General features: G+C 41.8%; 1 protein-coding gene across 3 annotated transcripts in view; it reads left to right on the plus strand.

The window, feature by feature from the left end:
• The first annotated feature begins 212 nt into the window (after positions 1 to 212).
• Positions 213 to 19,199, plus strand: part of cdc14b (cell division cycle 14B) — a 79,161-nt gene continuing 60,174 nt past the window's right edge. For 2 of the 3 annotated variants that reach the window (XR_014619435.1, XM_084309302.1), the window contains exons 1-4: positions 213 to 456; positions 6,202 to 6,292; positions 7,158 to 7,233; positions 15,194 to 15,286. Coding sequence is in view for 2 of the 3 variants with exons in the window: in XM_084309302.1 (XP_084165428.1) it covers positions 336 to 456; positions 6,202 to 6,292; positions 7,158 to 7,233; positions 15,194 to 15,286 (381 nt within the window). In the remaining variant the exon portion in view is untranslated. Of the gene's footprint in view, positions 457 to 5,784; positions 6,022 to 6,201; positions 6,293 to 7,157; positions 7,234 to 15,193; positions 15,287 to 19,199 lie in introns of those variants that run through there. The other variant, XM_084309303.1, reaches the window with a different exon arrangement.

Here is a 19,199-nt window from a genome sequence, read left to right on the forward strand (position 1 = left end):
AATAATAATAACACAACCCGTTACCAGCTTGGAGAAGCGTATTCATCATCAGCCATGCCTTTACGTTGTTATCACCACAAGGCTACTGTACTGCCTACAGCTAGACAAAATAATACAAGCCTTCTACGTCACGTGCAGGGGCTTCAGAAAGCAGAACCGTGCGCTGCACACAGCTGACGTCACCAGCACACAGGCTGAGCAAGGAGGAGATCGAGCAGCAGGGAACGATGAGGGATGTCTAAAAAAAAAAAAAAAAAGCCAAAGCAGGGACAGCCCGCAATGCAGACCAGGGGATCTGACTAACCTATTAACGGGATATATAATGCACGGTATGCATGCATGAAGTCACAATGAAGCGCAAAAGCGAGAGGAGGCGACCCGAGACGAGGAAAAAACGCCGAGCAGCTCCGAGCTCAGAGGCGGAGCAACAGTCTGATCTCTACATTGGGATAACAGGTAAGAGACAGGCAAGTACACACACACACACACGTCACACACACACACACCAACTACCAGGACATGCAGAGACGTGTGTCCATGCGGGGGCTGCACTGCACAATCACGGCTTTGTTGTTAACACACTCATCCAATGTAAAGGACTTCTCTGCTTTTTTCTCCCTAAAATGGCGACACCATCTGTCCCCTTTTCGTTAGTGCACTTCAGGACAAGAGGCTGTGCGACACCCGCCGCAGTCTGGAGGACAAATGAAAAACAGAGGTTCTGTTTTTAGCCAGGGATGTTTGATTGATTGATTGAAAACTTTATTAACAGATTGTAGAATGGGTACAATACAGTACAGCTCAATACACACAATTGTTAAGGGGATGCAGACCAGAGAAAGACTTTCGTCGTGTTTACATCAGGGTCCCCCATTTTCAATTCATCAGGACATATATGACATACATGACATACAGATAGTCAGTACTGCTACATCTATACATTTATGACATACCAGATTTGCAAATACAGTACTGTTTGTGATACAGAAGGAGTCAAGAAAAGGGAGTATATAATACATTTGACGTAGAAACTGTACATTGGAGGAGGTTGTGTGGGGGGGGTTGGGTACATTGGGATATTGACAACCATACTGGGTAATTTACATTGGAGGTGGTTGGGGGGGGGGGGGGGGGGGCGGGGGGCACACTGTATAAACAAGTAATACTGTACATTGAGGGGGGGGGGGGGAGACACTGTACAAACAAACAAAATTGTACATTGAACTATTGACAACCATACTAGGTAAATGACTGTACATTGGAGGGGGTTGGGTTAGGATATTTTATTGTCCCAGGATCAGTAGTGATTACCTACACGGCCTGGTGCATTAGTACACTTAACCAATATATATCTCCCCACTTTGATCAAAGATAAGAAACACAATTTATATATATATAAATTGTGTTTCTTATCTTTGATCAAAGTGGGGAGATTAAGAGATTGAGGTAGACCTGCAGAGTGTTAGTATCAATGATTATCTGTTGAATTTGGCAATGCTGTTTGTGGTCCATTATGGGCCACGTAATACAGTTGTAGTGTGCAATTCCAATTGTTATTAGATTAGATTCGAATGCATTGTCATTATGTAACAGTAAAGTGCAATAGTAATATACCATGTACAGGTGATTAAACTGGAATATAAAATATATAAATGAGTGCTAATACTGAGTAGTGCTAGTCAGATTATTATGTACAGTACAGTGATACAGGTATAACGACACTATGGTAGTAAGTCATACTGGCCAGCAATGTAACTAATAAGAGTAGGTAAGGGATATGTACAGATGTAGATATAGTATACAGATATGTAGGCTAGAGGATTGATTATATTATTATGTGTTGAAGTTGGCTGCTGTTCGGGGGCCATTATGGGCCACGTAATACATTTGTAGTGTGTAATTCGAATGAATGAATGAATGAAAACTTTATTTAACAGGTTGCAGAATGGGTACAATACAGTACGGCTCAATACACACAATTGTTAAGGGGATGCATTGCAGACCAGAGAAAGACGTTTGTTCCAAGTATTTATAGGCCTGTTGGACTTTCTTTTGAAAATGGGAGTGGATTTCTTCATTAAGCACTTACCCATACGATACCATTAGGTCACAGTATCTTGTGTTTTATTATAAATCAAAGTCAGAAGTGGTCATAGTTCAAGCCCAGGTCCCTGAGCTTGGCTATGAGTTTGGAGGGGACTATGGTATTGAATGCTGAGCTGTAGTCGATGAACAGCATTCTCACATAGCAAATTGCAGGGGGTCCAGGTTGATGGGGAGGGAGGAACAGATGTAGCCCTTCACTAGCTTCTCAAAGCACTTCATGGCTATGGAGGTGAGAGCTACAGGGCGGTAGTCGTTGAGGCAAGCGGGCGTAGATTTTTTGGGTACAGGGATGATGGTGGACTTCTTCAGACAGGTGGGGATGACAGCCTGTTCCAAGGACAGGTTGAAGATGTCAGTGAATACCGGGGCCAGTTGGTTGGCACAGACTTTTAGGACGCGGCCGGGGATTCCGTCCGGTCCTGCTGCCTTCCTGATATTCACTTTTTTAAAGATCCGTCTCACCTCATGCTCTGTTACCCTGAACACTGAGTCTCCATCAGCAGACCCCCCCCCCCCCCATTGCCGTGGTTTGTAGGCTGGTGTTGTTATTCACAGCCTCAAACCTCGCATAGAAGGAATTGAGATCATTTGCTAAGGAGATGTCACTGTTCAGTTTGAGGGGGGTGCCTTTGTAATCTGTCATTGTTCTGAGGCCCTGCCACATGCCTCTAGAGTCAGCCTGTTCAAACTGAAGTTCAACTTTATCCCTGTAACGCCGTTTTGCCTCTATTACTGCTCTCCTGACGTTGTATCTTGCCGTCTTGTGTTCTTCCATGTTGCCTGTCACCAGCCCTGTGTTGTATGCTGATGTGCGCACTTTCAGAGCCTCACGGACGGATTTATCTACCCAGGGCTTTTGATTTGGGTAGATTCTAATTGTGGTAGAGGGGATTGTTTCTTCTACCAGAGTACAGACAAAGTCAAGCACCGTTTCAGTGTATTCGTTAATATTGGCTGTGTTATCACGGAATACCCTCCAGTCTGTGCATTCAAGTGCAGCTTGGAGTGCCTCCCCTGACGTCACGGTCCAACGCTTAACCTCTCGCGAGACCACCGGCGTTCGCTTGAGACTTTGTTTATACTTTGGCAAAAGAAAAATGGCGGCGTGATCGGACTTACCGAATGGGCTAAGAGCCTGTGACTTGTACCCATTCTTAAATTGCGAGTATACATGGTCTAATATGTTCTCGCCTCTGGTGGGACAGGTCACATGCTGATAGAAATTCGGCAACACCTTTTTAAGACGCGCGCTGTTGAAATCGCCCAGAACCAGAATGGCAGCGTCAACGCTAGCTATCTGTTGTTTGTTTACCTCTTCGTGAAGTTTTGAAAGTGCGACCCCAGTGTTCGCGTGTGGTGGAATGTACACTCCGATGAGGATGATGGACGTTAACTCTCTTGGGAGGAAGAAGGGTCGACATTTTATCGTGATAAACTCCAGGTCTGGGGAGCAGTGGTTAGACAGTTCCTTTGCGTTGCCTAAATCGCACCACTCCTTGTTTATCATGAAGGCAATGCCGCCTCCTTTCTTCTTTAGTGACTCTTCTGCCGTCCGGTCCTTGCGGAGAACGAAGAAGTGGTCTGCCGGTTCTATTGCGTGATTCGGGACATCTGGACTCAGCCCAGTTTCTGTGAAACAGAGGACGTTACAATCCCGAATGTCCCTCTGGAATTGGATCCGTGCTCTGATGTCGTCCAGTTTATTTCCTATCGATTGCACATTGGCCAACAATATGCTGGGCAATGTGGTTCTGTGTCGCTAGGACCTCAGTCTGTTTCGGACCCCGGCTCTCTTTCCACGTCTTCGCGGCGGCTTCTCCTGGTCTTGGCCATGGCCATAACAAAGGATCTCGGCGGGCCATTGCTGCTGTTCAGCGATCCGATCCAGAGAGCAATCCAATTGGTAAGTTTTCCTTAATCCAATGTCAATGATTGACTGACGGTCATACACATATAATGCACCAACAGTTGGTGCAAATAAAACTCCTAATACTATAAAAATTAACAAAAGAAAGCACAGTCTCGACGGAGCGATCAGAAAGGCAGCCATCGGTGCAGCGCCAACTGTTCTGCCAGTGGGTCCTGGACTTCCTGACGGGCAGACCCCAGGTGGTAAGAGCAGGCAACTGCACCTCCTCATCCATCACGCTCAACATAGGGGCCCCCCAGGGCTGTGTTCTGAGCCCCCTCCTCTACTCCCTGTACACACATGACTGCGTGGCACAGCGGAACAACAACACAATCATCAAATTTGCTGATGACACAGTAGTGGTGGGCCTGATCTCTGCCAACGACGAGAGGGCCTACCTGGAAGAGGTAGAGAATCTGTCACAGTGGTGTCAGGAGAACTGCCTCTCCCTGAACGTCAGCATAACAAAAGAGATGATTGTGGACTTCAGGAGGTCGGGGGTCAAGGACTACAGCCCCCTCAGCATCGACGGGGCACCGGTTGAGAGAGTGAACAGTTTCAAGTACCTCGGAGCCCACATATCCGAGGACTTGACATGGACCACACACATTGACAGTGTTGTGAAGAAGGCACGACAACGCCTCTACTTCCTCAGGCGCCTAAGGAAGTTCCAAGTCAGTCAGAAGATCCTTAGGAACTTCTACTCATGTACAATAGAGAGCATCCTGACTGGCAACATCACCTCCTGGTTTGGGAATAGCACTGCACAAGACCGTAGCAGACTACAAAGAGTGACACGTTCAGCCGAACGCACAATTGGAGGGGGGCTTCCCACCCTCCAGAACATTTACAACAAGCGGTGCAGGGGGAAGGCTAAGAGAATTATTAAGGACTCGAGCCACCCGAACAACTGCCTCTTTGAACTGCTGCGGTCAGGCAAGCGATACCGGAGTCTTAAGGCGAGCACAGAGACTCAAAACGAACAATAAACACTATGCAACAACCATCAAATGCACACAGCACACACACCCACACGCACACACTCACTTAAACCACACAAACACACTTTATATTTATTGATAAAGGATTTGCACTACAACTCGTACACCCACTGTAAATTGTACCTAAATTGCACCTCATCCCATTTCTGCCTTGCACTATATAGTATTGTATTAGTACACTGCACAGTATTGTATATTATATGGTAACTCAGTTACGTCTATTCTGCATCGAACATTGTACATATGTCTATACTGAACACTGTGACCTCATTTTTTTTTTACTTCTAATTTACATGCTATACTATGTTATTTTATTTCATACTTATCTTGTCTTGCACAGTCTCTGGAGCGTAACAGTAAGAAGCATTTTGTATAAAAGTATTCTGTACTTCTGTATGACAACTATTAAAGAAACTTGAAACTTGGACAAGGCCTTCCACAACTAGTGTCTGACTGTCTGCAGGCCGCGCACGCGCAGCAGAGAGGTCAGGAAGAAGACAGAGGAGGTCGGTCCCAAGTAGATAACTTGAATGTCATTGGCTGATACATCGTCCATAGCAACCGCTCGCGCGCGGTTCCCATAAGCCTCGGCCAATCATATGTCCGCTGTGCAGAACTTTAAAACTGGAGGAGCTTGATTGACAGACACGGCATGCAACTGTGTCGCGCCGCCGTTCTCGAACAGCCAATGGCGTCGGGCGGAGATGTTAACGTTGTTGCAGTGGGAGGGGCGGAGTTAGTTCATGTTTAGCAAGGTGCGCACTGTGATCCGACTCCGTTTGAAACTTTCTCACCGTGCTAAAAGTTGATCATGTGTATTCATTCACTTATCAACAGACGGACGTTCTCGATAGAAACGTAGTTTCTTTATTGTGCTCGCTGTGAAAAAGGCGTTGTTGTGTTTGTGAGAAGAAGAAAAACCTGCAAACCGTCTAAAAATGTTCAGAACTGTTGCCAAAACGCCCGCAGACGACGTGTCCGGTAAATGCATTGAGGTCGTCAAAGGTAACTGCTGATAGTTATGATCAAATTACTAGGGGACTATTATGCAATTTATGGGATATCATATCAGCCGTTCTAGTGCTAGGGAAAGATGTGCTTTAGGACTAGAGATGGGTCGTTTGTCTCTGCGCGACTGAGATCATAGATCAATGATGTGATTTCTTTTTTGTCCCCGATTTCCAGATCAGCTTTATTTTGCCATCCTCCAGCAAAAGATCAAAAGCACCGCTGAACGACACTGTTTCTACATAGACGATGAACTGACATACGAGAAGTAAGTGGTCTATGTAAATAAGTCAATAATAATAAGTCTAGTTTGTGTTGAAATGCCTGTCTGTGGCGTTGCCCTCAGGCTACTGCTCTTCTATAAGAGTTCAATAAAACGTATTTTTAAAACTGTAGAACGTACTACACTCTATGGCTTGTTTTGGTAGATGTTTATTGTATATAAGAGTGATTTGGTAATCATAGTGTGTACATTCGAACTGAGACATTTAGGGCCGCCCTTATAACAAAGTGGAAATAGGGACCAATCTGCTTTTCTTGAGTCACAAGTGGTTAATAATGAGACAACGCTTTCCCAGCTGTTGGAGAGACCTGGGTGGTTCATTCACCAACCAGGAAGTGGGCTTGTTGTGTCCAAACACAAGACACTGTTTGAACTAATTAAGAAAGATAGTTGGCTACAAATCAATGGGGATCAAGCACCTGTTTTGAAAATCTGACTGAAGCTCACTGAAAGTTACACCACAGTGCAGTGCACTAAGAGTAGATACCACTTGAAGTCATTAATCAAATGTCTCTCCTGTCTATCTGTCTCTCCCTCCCCCTCTTGTCTCTTTCTCTCCACCCGTCTGTCTGTATATTAATTAAAGTACTGTATATTTGTAGATCTGGTATGTCATAAATGTCTAGATGTAACAGTACTGTCTGTATATCACGTATAATACAGTGTCATGTATATCACGTATGTCATATTATGTTATGATGAATTGAAAATGGGGGACCCTGATGTAAACAAGACTAAAGTCTTTCTCTGGTCTGCATCCCCTTAGCAATTGTGTATTTAGCTGTACTGTATTGTACCCATTCTGCAATCTGTTAATACAATTTTCAATCTCTCTCTCTCGCGCGCGCAGCTTCTACGCGGACTTTGGCCCCCTCAACCTGGCCATGTTTTATCGCTTCTGTTGCAAGCTGACCAAGAAGCTCAAGGTAAAGGAACTCTCTAATCTGTCCTCGTTTGGAGAGAGAGCTGAACTGGCACAATCGGGCCAATCAATACCCGCCGTGACCATGGTCAAGCTTACTACAGACACTAGCCTTTTTTGTAGGACAATATTTGAGTATGTGAAACATTGAACGTTGCTTACATTTTATGTAATAAATAAAGAGTTAAGAGTTTTGTGTCTGCAGTAAAATAAAAAAAATAAAAATTCTGAGCTCTGCATGATACATAGTTTCTAATTTGAATAGAGACGATCAAGACTCTTGTGGTTTGAATGGATGAATCCTCCACCACCAGCGTGTAGCACCAGACCGTGGGTCCCATGGCTGCCGGGCACACAACACATCGCCCCTGCGGCTTTGTGGAATCTTGATATTCTATTTTTAAATCTTTAAAAAAAAAAATCTTATGTACCCCAGTTGCTATTGCATGTACATATTTGTGTTTTATTACACGCATACACTGGGCAGACCCCAGGTGGTAAGAGCAGGCAACTGCACCTCCTCATCCATCACGCTCAACATAGGGGCCCCCCAGGGCTGTGTTCTGAGCCCCCTCCTCTACTCCCTGTACACACATGACTGCGTGGCACAGCGGAACAACAACACAATCATCAAATTTGCTGATGACACAGTAGTGGTGGGCCTGATCTCTGCCAACGACGAGAGGGCCTACCTGGAAGAGGTAGAGAATCTGTCACAGTGGTGTCAGGAGAACTGCCTCTCCCTGAACGTCAGCAAAACAAAAGAGATGATTGTGGACTTCAGGAGGTCGGGGGTCAAGGACTACAGCCCCCTCAGCATCGACGGGGCACCGGTTGAGAGAGTGAACAGTTTCAAGTACCTCGGAGCCCACATATCCGAGGACTTGACATGGACCACACACATTGACAGTGTTGTGAACACTTTAGATCACACAAACACACTTTATATTTATTGATAAAGGATTTGCACTACAACTCGTACACCTACTGTAAATTGTACCTAAATTGCACCTCATCCCATTTCTGCCTTGCACTATATAGTATTGTATATTAGTACACTGCACATAGTATTGTATATTATATGGTAACTCCGTTACGTCTATTCTGCATCGAACATTGTACATATGTCTATACTGAACACTGACCTCATTTTTTTTACTTCTAATTTACATGCTATACTATGTTATTTTATTTCATACTTATCTTGTCTTACACAGTCTCTGGAGCGTAACAGTAAGAAGCATTTTGTATAAAAGTATTCTGTACTTCTGTATATGACGACTATTAAAGAAACTTGAACTTGACATTACAGTATGCATATAGGGCTGCCGCGGTTACCGCATTATCGCGGTATCGCCATAAGCTGATTACCGCATCACCGGCTGTTATTTTTATTTGTTTATAATAATAATAATTATAGTTGTGTATAGCCTATTTTCTTCACGCCATGTGTTCGAAAGTTTCCACTCGCAGTTGCGCAGATAACATTCTGATCGAACCCCAGAACTTGTTTTGCTGCTACGGAAAGTTTTCGCTTTGAATCTGCTAAAAACATGGATCTTGTAGCGAAACCCAATCGAAAGGGCATTCGGATGCCGTAAATGCTGCCGTTTTGATCCCGAAAGACGGAGTGGTCATGACTCATGGTTAGCAAAGGACAGGTAAGTTCTGGTTCTGTTCTGGAGCAGTAACGTTACATATGCCATATTGTGTGTGCGTGTGCTGAGCGCAGTTGCCCAAGTTAACATTAGCAAGTTGGCTCCGTGCTGTGTAACAGGTTGGTAAAAAGCGGCACCTGGTAGAATAAGCTAAAATGTACTCTGGCTGGGTACATCCTGTTATGGTATGTGTTAAAAGATAGCCAGCTACACATAACATTAGGGATTAAACTGTTGGCTATCTAATGTAACGATAGGGCTGAGTGAGCAGTTTAACTCTTGAGTAAGCCCCATGTAATAACCCGATCCATCACTAGCTTTAGCTGGTGTTAATTCGCTGGCCACTGGGTTGAACAAACAATTCCATGACGTTATTATCTGTTATGCAGATAGATAGGACAGTCAATTAATTCCTAGTTGGTTATTGAACCAAGCGTTTTGGTTAACGTTAGCTACCGTGAGTCACGACCAGCAGTTTCAAGAACAGCCAGCTGTTTTCAACCAATATTCCTGCTGCAAGTCGTCCTCTTTAATGACAACACTGGAATAAAGATAGACATGTAACGTTAGACTAGAGGCTATAAAGAATAGACTACTACAGAAATAAATGCATTCGAAAAGTTTATTTAGGAACCAATTATTTTAACATTACATTTAAAAGAAAAAAAATTATTGCGGTTACCGCAGCGGTTTGAATGGCTTCGCAAATTTGTGCGATAAGGAAAAAAATCGATACCGCGGCAGCCCTATGTGCATACCAGTGTTTCCCCTATATGCATTCAGCAGCGGCGGCGCTGATTTATTGTGATGTTTCTTCTTGACTTGTTTAAAGAAGACTTGTCCAGCCCATGGGGACATTAACTTGTGATTTTGGGCTTTACAAATACATGTTGTTTTGATTTGATGGAGTCTGTTACGCACACTAGCTAGATAAGGGCTAACTGAAGTAGGGTACGTGGGGATGTCACTACAGTCATATGGCGTCGTATCCTGTGAAACGCACAGGATATGGCCACCAGTGATGTCCTCTGGGACATTGAATCCCTGTGTTGTGTTGACTACAGAGCTCAATGAAATGACAAGGTTAGCAGTCCCTATATTTTATTGAGCTGTAATTAACACAACAGAAGGGATTCAATGTCAACGATGACATCACTGGTGGCCATAATTATTCAAACGAATTTACTCTCAATAACAGTTGAACTTAATGAATGTGAGCAAAACTGAGTTTTTGTAAATCGGCTTTGTTTTTTTGGTGAAGTGCCCCTTTAACACATTCACGGCCATTGGAAGGTGGCTGGAACGCCAGCTTTGAGCTTTCCATTACAAACTTTCAATGTGCATCACATTGTTTCTATAGCTAAATCTATATTTTATATTATAGATATGGATACAATATTGTGGTCATTTGACAGTATGAACCTTCCGTTCAAGATGCAAAAAATAAATAATTTTCCCATCAATACGTTCCCGTTTTATACCGTGGTGAATATGAGTGTTATTTCGGAATGATCGGGTCTAATTCCTGTGAGGCTATTTATAAGGCGCGACGCTAATAACGTTAAATCCATTGGGGTTTCATCCATATACACACGCTAGAGTTAAAAATCCAAATGCATATGATCGGTATTATGTTCCATCATGAATGCATGAAAGGGAGGGGGGTTGGGGGGTCCTTTCTGATTAATTGATTGCCAATAACGGCATTCGTTATTACCACAACATACGCTGATCAGGGGGATGGCTATGAAATCCTTGGACGATCAAGCTGACATTGCCGTTAAATTGTCCTTACCTGTGGCCGGTCGGATTGTCTCGAGACAGCGCCACTACCAGGATCTGGCCGGCACTGCACCTTCGGAGTCCCAATATGCCTTTTCCAGGCAAAATACAGCTCTGTGACATTGAATAGGATATTAAAAGCGAATAAAAGAAAAAATGAGTCAAAAACGTATATATACGTTTATGGCCATCAACCGCTGGCTCCCAATAACATACATAAATGACACAGCGGTCACATCACATTCAAAGGGAGTTTATTTACTTTGTGACGCAATAGCCAAACAAATGCACTAGCCATCAATATCGTATGCCAAATGATTAGGGCCCATTACAAAAAAATAAAAACAATTTATCAATTAACAAGTCCTCGTCTGCACCTTCAGAGTCCGAATGCAGTCGATGCTAGAGTCCAAGTCCGAGTCATCAGTGCTCAAGTCCAAGTTGAGTCATGAGTAGAGATGTTCCGATACCATTTTTTCCTTTCCGATCCGATTCCGATATCAGCCGATACCGAGTACTGATCCGATACCAGTGCATATTAAAAAAAAAAAAAAAAAAAAAATGTGATATGAATTATAAAACTTTTATAAAAAAAAATTACGGATACTGTTTTACATATACTGTTTTTTTGTTGTAATAACTAGAAAGTAATGGTATTTATTCAACAACAGGTGATTGTATAGATTTGTATCATTACTTGACAACTGTGCTCAATGAGTTAGGGCATTTGCCATGTTGTATCGCAAAACACCATGGGAATACTATGACTAGCTTGTGGTGATTAGTAGGGGTGTAACGATGCATCGATTAATTGAAATGCATCGATTCTAATGTGACTATTCAACTGCATTGATTTGAAAATGTTAGAATCGATTATAATCTAAATTAATCGAGAAAAAAAAAAGTTCTTTAATGTTTTTTTTTGTGTGTATTGTTTTTATTGATCTATAGTCTATTCATGCTGAGTGAATCAGTTCCCCCAGCCACATTTGTGTATTCAAATATTTTTGGGGGAATTAACTGGTTTCCGCCCCCTTGGTGGATTTTTTTTGTCATCAGTTGCGCAATAGTCACTTTTGGTGAGTTGTTTCTATACAATTCACTTATATGACATTTAAAGGTATGACACAGGACTACACAAGCATTTTAGTATAGAAATGTGTCAACAGACTAAAGCAGGGAACCACAATATTTTGCATACAAATTATGCAGAATGTAATATCATAACTGTCTATTATTTTTCTTGCAATTTAGCCAATTTTCCTTAGGTACAGTTTTGAGGTGTGTGTTCAACAGAATGTAGTATCAAAAACACGTTCACAAAAAGTATGGGTTACTGAATGCTGAACTGCACTGTTATAATCACTAAGCCATTGCAAGACCTTACCTGTGTCCCTGTATCACTTGTCTCTGCTGCGCTTTGATTAAAAAACGTCTTAAGTCCATTTCCTTTTTTTTTTTTTTTTTGCATATTTGAGTTAGTCACCTATAGTAAAAGTTAGGGGTGGGACGGTTCACAAAATGGACGGTTCGGTTCGTATCACGGTTTTGTGGTCACGGGGATACGTTAATTTTTATTAAAAAAAATGTAACAGTCAAAAATCTAGACATGTTTCATTTATTATTATTATTATATATATATATATATATATATATATATATATATATATATATATAAAAATAGTTAGTGTTTACCGCCTTAAATAATGTTTGGCACACAAAGACCGAACTGACTGAAAAATATAGGCTACATTTGTCAAAGTATTAACTTAGTGCAAACAAACTATGTTCAGCCAGCACTAGACTTTCCTTTCTTTAATATAAACACAAAAAAACAATGTCAACCATGTTTAAATTCCCTGATTGTCAGTTCTTAATGGAAAGGTTAGTTTTCTGCTTGAAATTAAAGTGCAGTATTTGAAATACAATGAAAGGAATATGGCTGGATTTCTTATCAAAGGGAAAAGTGTCACTGTTATTTAAAATAAATAAATAAACAAATTAGAAGGCCATCGATATAAATGGCAGCATACATCAAACGAACAACATTAAAAACGAATACATTAAAAACAACACTGCGCTGTTCATTCTATTTTTAAAATACGTACATTATCGATCTACATTTATTTAGACTAACATTATTTAAATATTGAGTGCAACTGTGGTGGATTACGTAATTCGGTGAGTTGGAACTATCTATGGGTTGGTGGGTCCCCACGGATATTTTAGCGCGACGGACCTTCAGCTCCGGTAACGTTAGGAGTTCATAACATCAACAAGTGGCACGAAAGCGGCAATAGTCCCGGTTGGATTTAGTAAAACACAGTTGTATGTAGGGCTGGGCGATATGACGATATTATATAAATATCGGGTACAGTTCATTAGCGATACACTTTTTTAACGTATTGTGGATATCGTGATGTTTTGCCCAAGAGGATTGTGTCGCGTCAATCTGGTCCACACCCGTTCAAACTTTTGAACAACGCCGCCCCCACACACACACTACTGCATCAAAGTTACTACTTATTATTAACAAAGGCATTCGTTTTGTGGCATTAACGTTATATAGTTACACGTTCAATAACATCAGCGTATTTACCCAAACATAGCAACGTCCGATGACGACATAGATAGCAAGCATTACTGTTCATATCTCAGCCCGTGCTGAGTTGTGCGTGCCCATTCTGCGGTCTGTTAATAAAGTTTTCAATCAGACAGATGTATGGAAAGGCTTTTATTATAACATTCGTTGCAGTAAAATCATTATGCCTCGTTTAGTCATGCTGCGGTGCGCTGGTGATCACTCGTCGGCCGCGGGGAGCTGTTGTTGTTGTTGTTGAGCTCTCGTCAAAATCAATGGAGGACTTTCAGGAAAGTAAAAAACGCATAGCGCTTGCCGATTGGTGCTAAGAACAGCAGGGCGGGTGCAAGCGGTGTGACGTAATTGGCAGACTCGACTGTCAATCAAAATTATTCTGTTGCCGGCTGAATGATTGAATGAATGAAAACGTTATTAACGATTGCAGAATGGGTACAATACAGTACAGCTCAATACAACAACAGTGGACTGACTGGAGGATGAAGACCAGAAAAAGACTTTCGGCTTTTTTACATAAGGGTCCTCCATTTTCAATTCATCAAAACATTTAGAGACATACAAATATACAGTAGTTTCATTAAAATGCTATTGATTGATTGATTGATTGATTGATTGATTGATTGATTTAAAACTTTATTAACATATTGCAGAATGGGTACAGTACAGCTCAATACATACAATTGTTAAGGGGATGCAGACCAGAGAAAGACTTTCGTCTTGAGCAGGGTCCCCCATTTTCAATTAATCATATTTCATATCTAAATCATATAATATCTCATTGCTAAATATATGCAATATATAATCTAATAATCCAATAATCTAAATCTAATATATAATATAAAAATGCTAAATGCATGGGTATTTTATTTTGTCTTTAATGTTAGCTTGCAAACTCAAATACTGTCTTGGTAAGCCTCATAATGAATTGTTTGGGGTAAAAAACAAAAACATCGTGATGTGTATCGTGTATCGCCGAAAGGTCAGAAAATATCGTGATATCATATTTAGGCCATATCGCCCAGCCCTAGTTGTATGTTAGCCTTCTTGGATGTTGAATAAACTCCTATCATTGTCTTTAAACACCCCGCCTCTCGGACTCCCATTTCCTCCTCTGCTAGCTAGTAGCTACGGTAACATTTCGTTGACTGTATTAGCTGGCGGGATACCATAGTTAAAACGTGCGTTGTGTTGTACAAACTGCTAACGCTATGGCAAGATGTGTGTAGGCCTATGTAATGTTAATGGCTATGTTTTTAAAGTCGTAATGAAGATTGATTTATATTGTGCTTGCCATTTTTACACAAACTGACTAGCACCTGGCTGCAGTGCTGCTCTATAACCTCTCCCGGCTCCGCCAAATGAATATTTTTATTTGCGCATCATCTGAACCGTACGATACACAGACGCCCCGAACCGTGGGGGTCGTACCGTACGGTTCCAATGCGTATCGTCCCACCCCTAGTAAAAGTCACCTAGTAAAAGTGCGATAATTGACTATATCAAAACATGCTACGGCTGTACCGAATAGTTTGAAGCTTCGTTCATAATGTTGACATTCAAATTCTATACTGAGATCTATACTGGTGCTCACCCCTTTGTTTGTGTTTTTGTCTCTTGTTTTTTGTATGGGTGATGGGTAAAAAAAAATGTGTCAAATTCTAAATCAACATAAAAAAAAAAAAATGTTTGCCAAGGTATAGCGAGTGCCATACCTTGCCATACCAAAACGACGCCCCTGAACAAATCTCTCGCAGTAAAGTTGGCTCATAGTTAGAATCCTCCTTATGCTCACATGTGCCACAGCTTTCAGTGCTATCTTCCTCCAAAAACAAGCACTGTTTGTGGATGTACTTAGTAACGAAACAAACATGTTTAGGCCAATTTTGACAGCCCTAATGCCAAACGACTTTCTTCTCTTCCTTTAGTCCATTATTCTATCAAAGAAGAAGATCGTATTCTACACCTGTGGTGACCAGAAGAAGCAAGCTAATGCTGCCTACCTGATTGGTTCATATGCAGTAAGTATTATTCTGATTGGTTCATATGGAGTAAGTGTTAATCTGATTGGTTTAGGGTTGTAACGAACGATTATTTTGTTATCGATTAATCTGTCCATTATTTTATCGATTAGTCGATTTCAACAATTGATTATATTTGCAATTGAATATTTCAAAATGTTTTACTAGTATCCTCGGGTCACATGGGTAGTTGCCTCTTTGACACCACCTACTGAATACCCAGAGTAGGAGATGAGCCATGAAGTTTATTTATGTCTATAAATGCTGTGTAATGTGGATCCCTAGTATGGAGTAGGGTGAGTAACCTACATGCCATTACTGCTTTTTATCTATTGATTCATTATAGCTACTTTTTATATCTTAAAATAATATAATAATAATAATATGTTTATCATTACATAAAATGCATCCATGCCTGTAGCTGAATGCTAAAAAACACAACAAAATGAACTTTTTTAGATAATAAAAAAACTACCAGCCAGAGATTTTTTACCGGACAAAAATGATAAATATTAGTATATCTCCATGAATTATTATATGTATTGTGTGTTATCTCTCCATGCTATGGTAGTGCTTGTGCCGGCACAGGAGATACGATTACAATACATGTTTTATATATAGGCTATAAACATATTTAAATCAATATCTTCCATTTGAATAAAATGGGCTCATGAATCAGGTTTGTTAAAGCTAATTAGCCTAATCCATGTCAAAAAGAGTAGCCTATAGTACATTTATACACACACACTAGGGCTGTGGACATTTCTCGATTCTAAGATGCGGACGTGGGCAATTCTGCATCGATGCAGTGACAACATAATCGATTATTATAGCCTACTAACGTTGATGTGCTAAAAAAATGTATCCGGTTCGCTATTTTATTTGAGTAATTTCACTATTACTTTAGACACGGTGCACATTTACGCATAACGTAGAAGATTTGGGCAAAATTGCTGCGGTGAAAAATAGTTAGTAAAAGTTAGACGTACGTAGTACCTACTTACTGGTCACTGGAGTCTTCAATAACGTTTGGATGGTAATCCATTTTGTGATCAATTTGTTTAAACAACTTATTTGTTGGCAACATGCATTAGACTTAGGGAACAGCCGCACCGTTAGCCTAGCTTAGCGTCATTCACTGGAAGTAGGTGTGCCCGTGTTGCCTAGTTCCCAACAGTCATGAAATACACTCCAAAATACAACTCCAAAACGTTCCTGTAAACATGTTGTGACCTGTGCCACGTGGAGTAAAAAATTAGATATATAATAATTAGACATTTTCGTTTTCTAAGCAGATATATACTCGGAAATAGTTTTTGCCGAGCCACTGCTGCCTGGGCGCTGGGGATGGGCATCGAGAACCGGAACAGGTTCCTAATTGGGCCTAACAAAAATAATAGTTGGTTTCAGGTTGGTTGTCAGTTTGGCCATGGGTAGGTAGGGATTTTTTTTTATTTTTTTTATTTTTTTATTCTTTCCCACGGCGACTATGGATAGGGAATTTCTTTATTTAATTAACCCTTTCACTGCCACACGACAGAAGGTTAGCCCTTTACTATCACACAACCGACGGCGATGCTCCATCATTAGCATCATTAGCTCCGCGGATGCGGAGCTAATGATGCTAATGATGGAGCATCGCCGTCGGTTGTGTGATAGTAAAGGGCTAACCTTCTGTATTGTCACAGTGAAAGGGTTAACCGGCTGTCGTGTGGCAGTGAAAGGGTTAAAATGTTCACAACAACATGGATGCATGTACTCTGCCAGCATGTTTAATATCCATAATACTAAATGTTTGACTAAGATTTCTATGAAACTTTATTCTAAAAAAAAAAAAAAAAAAAAAATTAATATATAATTTTTTTTAAAACTCATAAAATATATTGGGTCGCACCTAAATCGGCAGGGTCGGTCGGCAACCTGAAACCAACCATTATTTTTGTTAGGCCTTGTCAGATTCCTGGAATCGCATGCCTCCGTGACTATCGATTCCTCTTATCAATGCCATGTTTTTCCGACAGTTGCGCATTTTAAAACAATAACGTTAGCGCCCGGGTTTCCGTTGTCCGGTAATTACCGTTTCTTTACCGGGGAAATCTGTTGAAGTCCGACATATTTAAATATCTCCGGTCATAATGTCCTGTGAAAAGAATTCCCTCTAAGCACAATTTGAATTGTATTAAAATAGTTACATTTGTTTCATTGTTGCTTCACCAAGCAGGTCTAATGACAACGATGTGTGTTCCTATATCATATCACGCGCACAGCAAGTTTGCAGCGCGACCTGTGGTTTGCTGATGAGAATGGCGGGGCGGGAGCTTGATGCTGGATTAGCGAGAAGCATGCAACTGCAGAGCCGCAGATCTCACAGCTGTGCCCGCATACTCGAATTCAGCCATTGGCAATTCAGCCATTGGGTGGGTGGCGCTGCTGAGCGGTCCCCAGACCGGACCTGAGAGCACCGCTGGCTCTGCGGCTCTGCAGTTTCATACTATTGGGATTAGTTTATCGCTTCGTTGGGAGGCGGAGATTTCAGTGAACCCCACGATAATGTTGCCGTCTCTCTCTGCCAAATTCCTCAGTTCTTCGCTTGATATAATTAATACAAATGTCCAATATAACGGAATTCGGTAGCTCATAAAAATGTGATTATAACAGACTGCTGTTTAATGTCGGGCCGACTGCCCACAGACGCGTTATTACCAAAGGTAGCCGCATTTCTGGCAGACGCTCTCTGATTGGCCGACGTCAGTTTCTACACTGGTTAAGCTTAGGCAATCTTCGAAGTTGGTTAAGGTTAGGCAAGTTCTTTCGACGGTTAAGCTTAGGCACTCATTCGAAGTTGGTTAAGGTTAGAGTTTGTCTCAGGCAATGGTTAGACTAGTGTTTTTGTGGTCGTTTTTTGAATACGTTTGAATACGTTTGCTGTCCCTTTTACATAGAAATGCCGTTTTTGCTGGATACGTTGTGGCCCTACTGAAAACGCTAAATTGTGTTTCCGTTTTGGAGTAGCGCCAAAAACTCGCCGACAACATGTGTGTAATCTGCGCGGAGCCGGTTTTGCTCAACGCCCATGCGCAGTAGACTGTCAGACTGCAGTGTAACCTACAGCCCGCGCGCAGCACCGTGTATATCCCTCCTGTCTGTCTGTCTGTCTCGAGCCCGGGGGAGCAGCACCGAGCAGCAGCCGAGGAGCAGCCCGCGCGCAGCACCGTGTATCTCTCCAGTCTGGGCTGTCTGTCTGTCTGTCTCGAGCAGCACCGAGCAGCAGAGCCCCCCATGCCCCGCGCGCCTCATCTCTCCTGCCTCGAGCAATGCCATAACGTTATTTCGCGAGCAAATGTACATTGTAACATTAACACAGCGCACCCTAACTGCTTGTGTATTCTAGCAGTGTTTTAGAGGTTATTTTGTACAGTACCTTTATCTGCACTGAAACATACATTTCTACAGTACATGCAGTTTTTGGTAGATAACCGTGATTATGTTTATTTATTTATCTATCTCTCTGTGAGCAAAACCTATTAATATTACATATGTGTTGGCGGAATCGCGTTAATGTTTGTTATGAAAACGCCCGAAAGTTACAAAGTAGCCTACAGTTGACAGCTGGGCTGTGTTAATGTTACAATGTACAGTCCCGCGAAATAACGTTATGAATGCGCGAAATAACATAACATTACAAAGTACAGTTGACAGCTGGGCTGTGTTAACGTTACAATGTACAATCGCGCGAAATAATGTTATGAATGCCCGAAAACATTTGTGATGTCACAGTATGATGTCGTAATCAAACATTCTAGAACATTTGTGTATCTATTCAACAATTCTCTCACAGCTGAGTGTGGACGACAGCGGGGACGAGGGAGAGTAACTACCTCCCCGCGCATGCTCAGTGCTGAATTCGAGACGA

Source organism: Notolepis coatsorum (assembly GCF_963971535.1).
Source record: "Notolepis coatsorum genome assembly, chromosome: 2".
Classification (NCBI taxonomy): Eukaryota; Metazoa; Chordata; class Actinopteri; order Aulopiformes; family Paralepididae; genus Notolepis; species Notolepis coatsorum.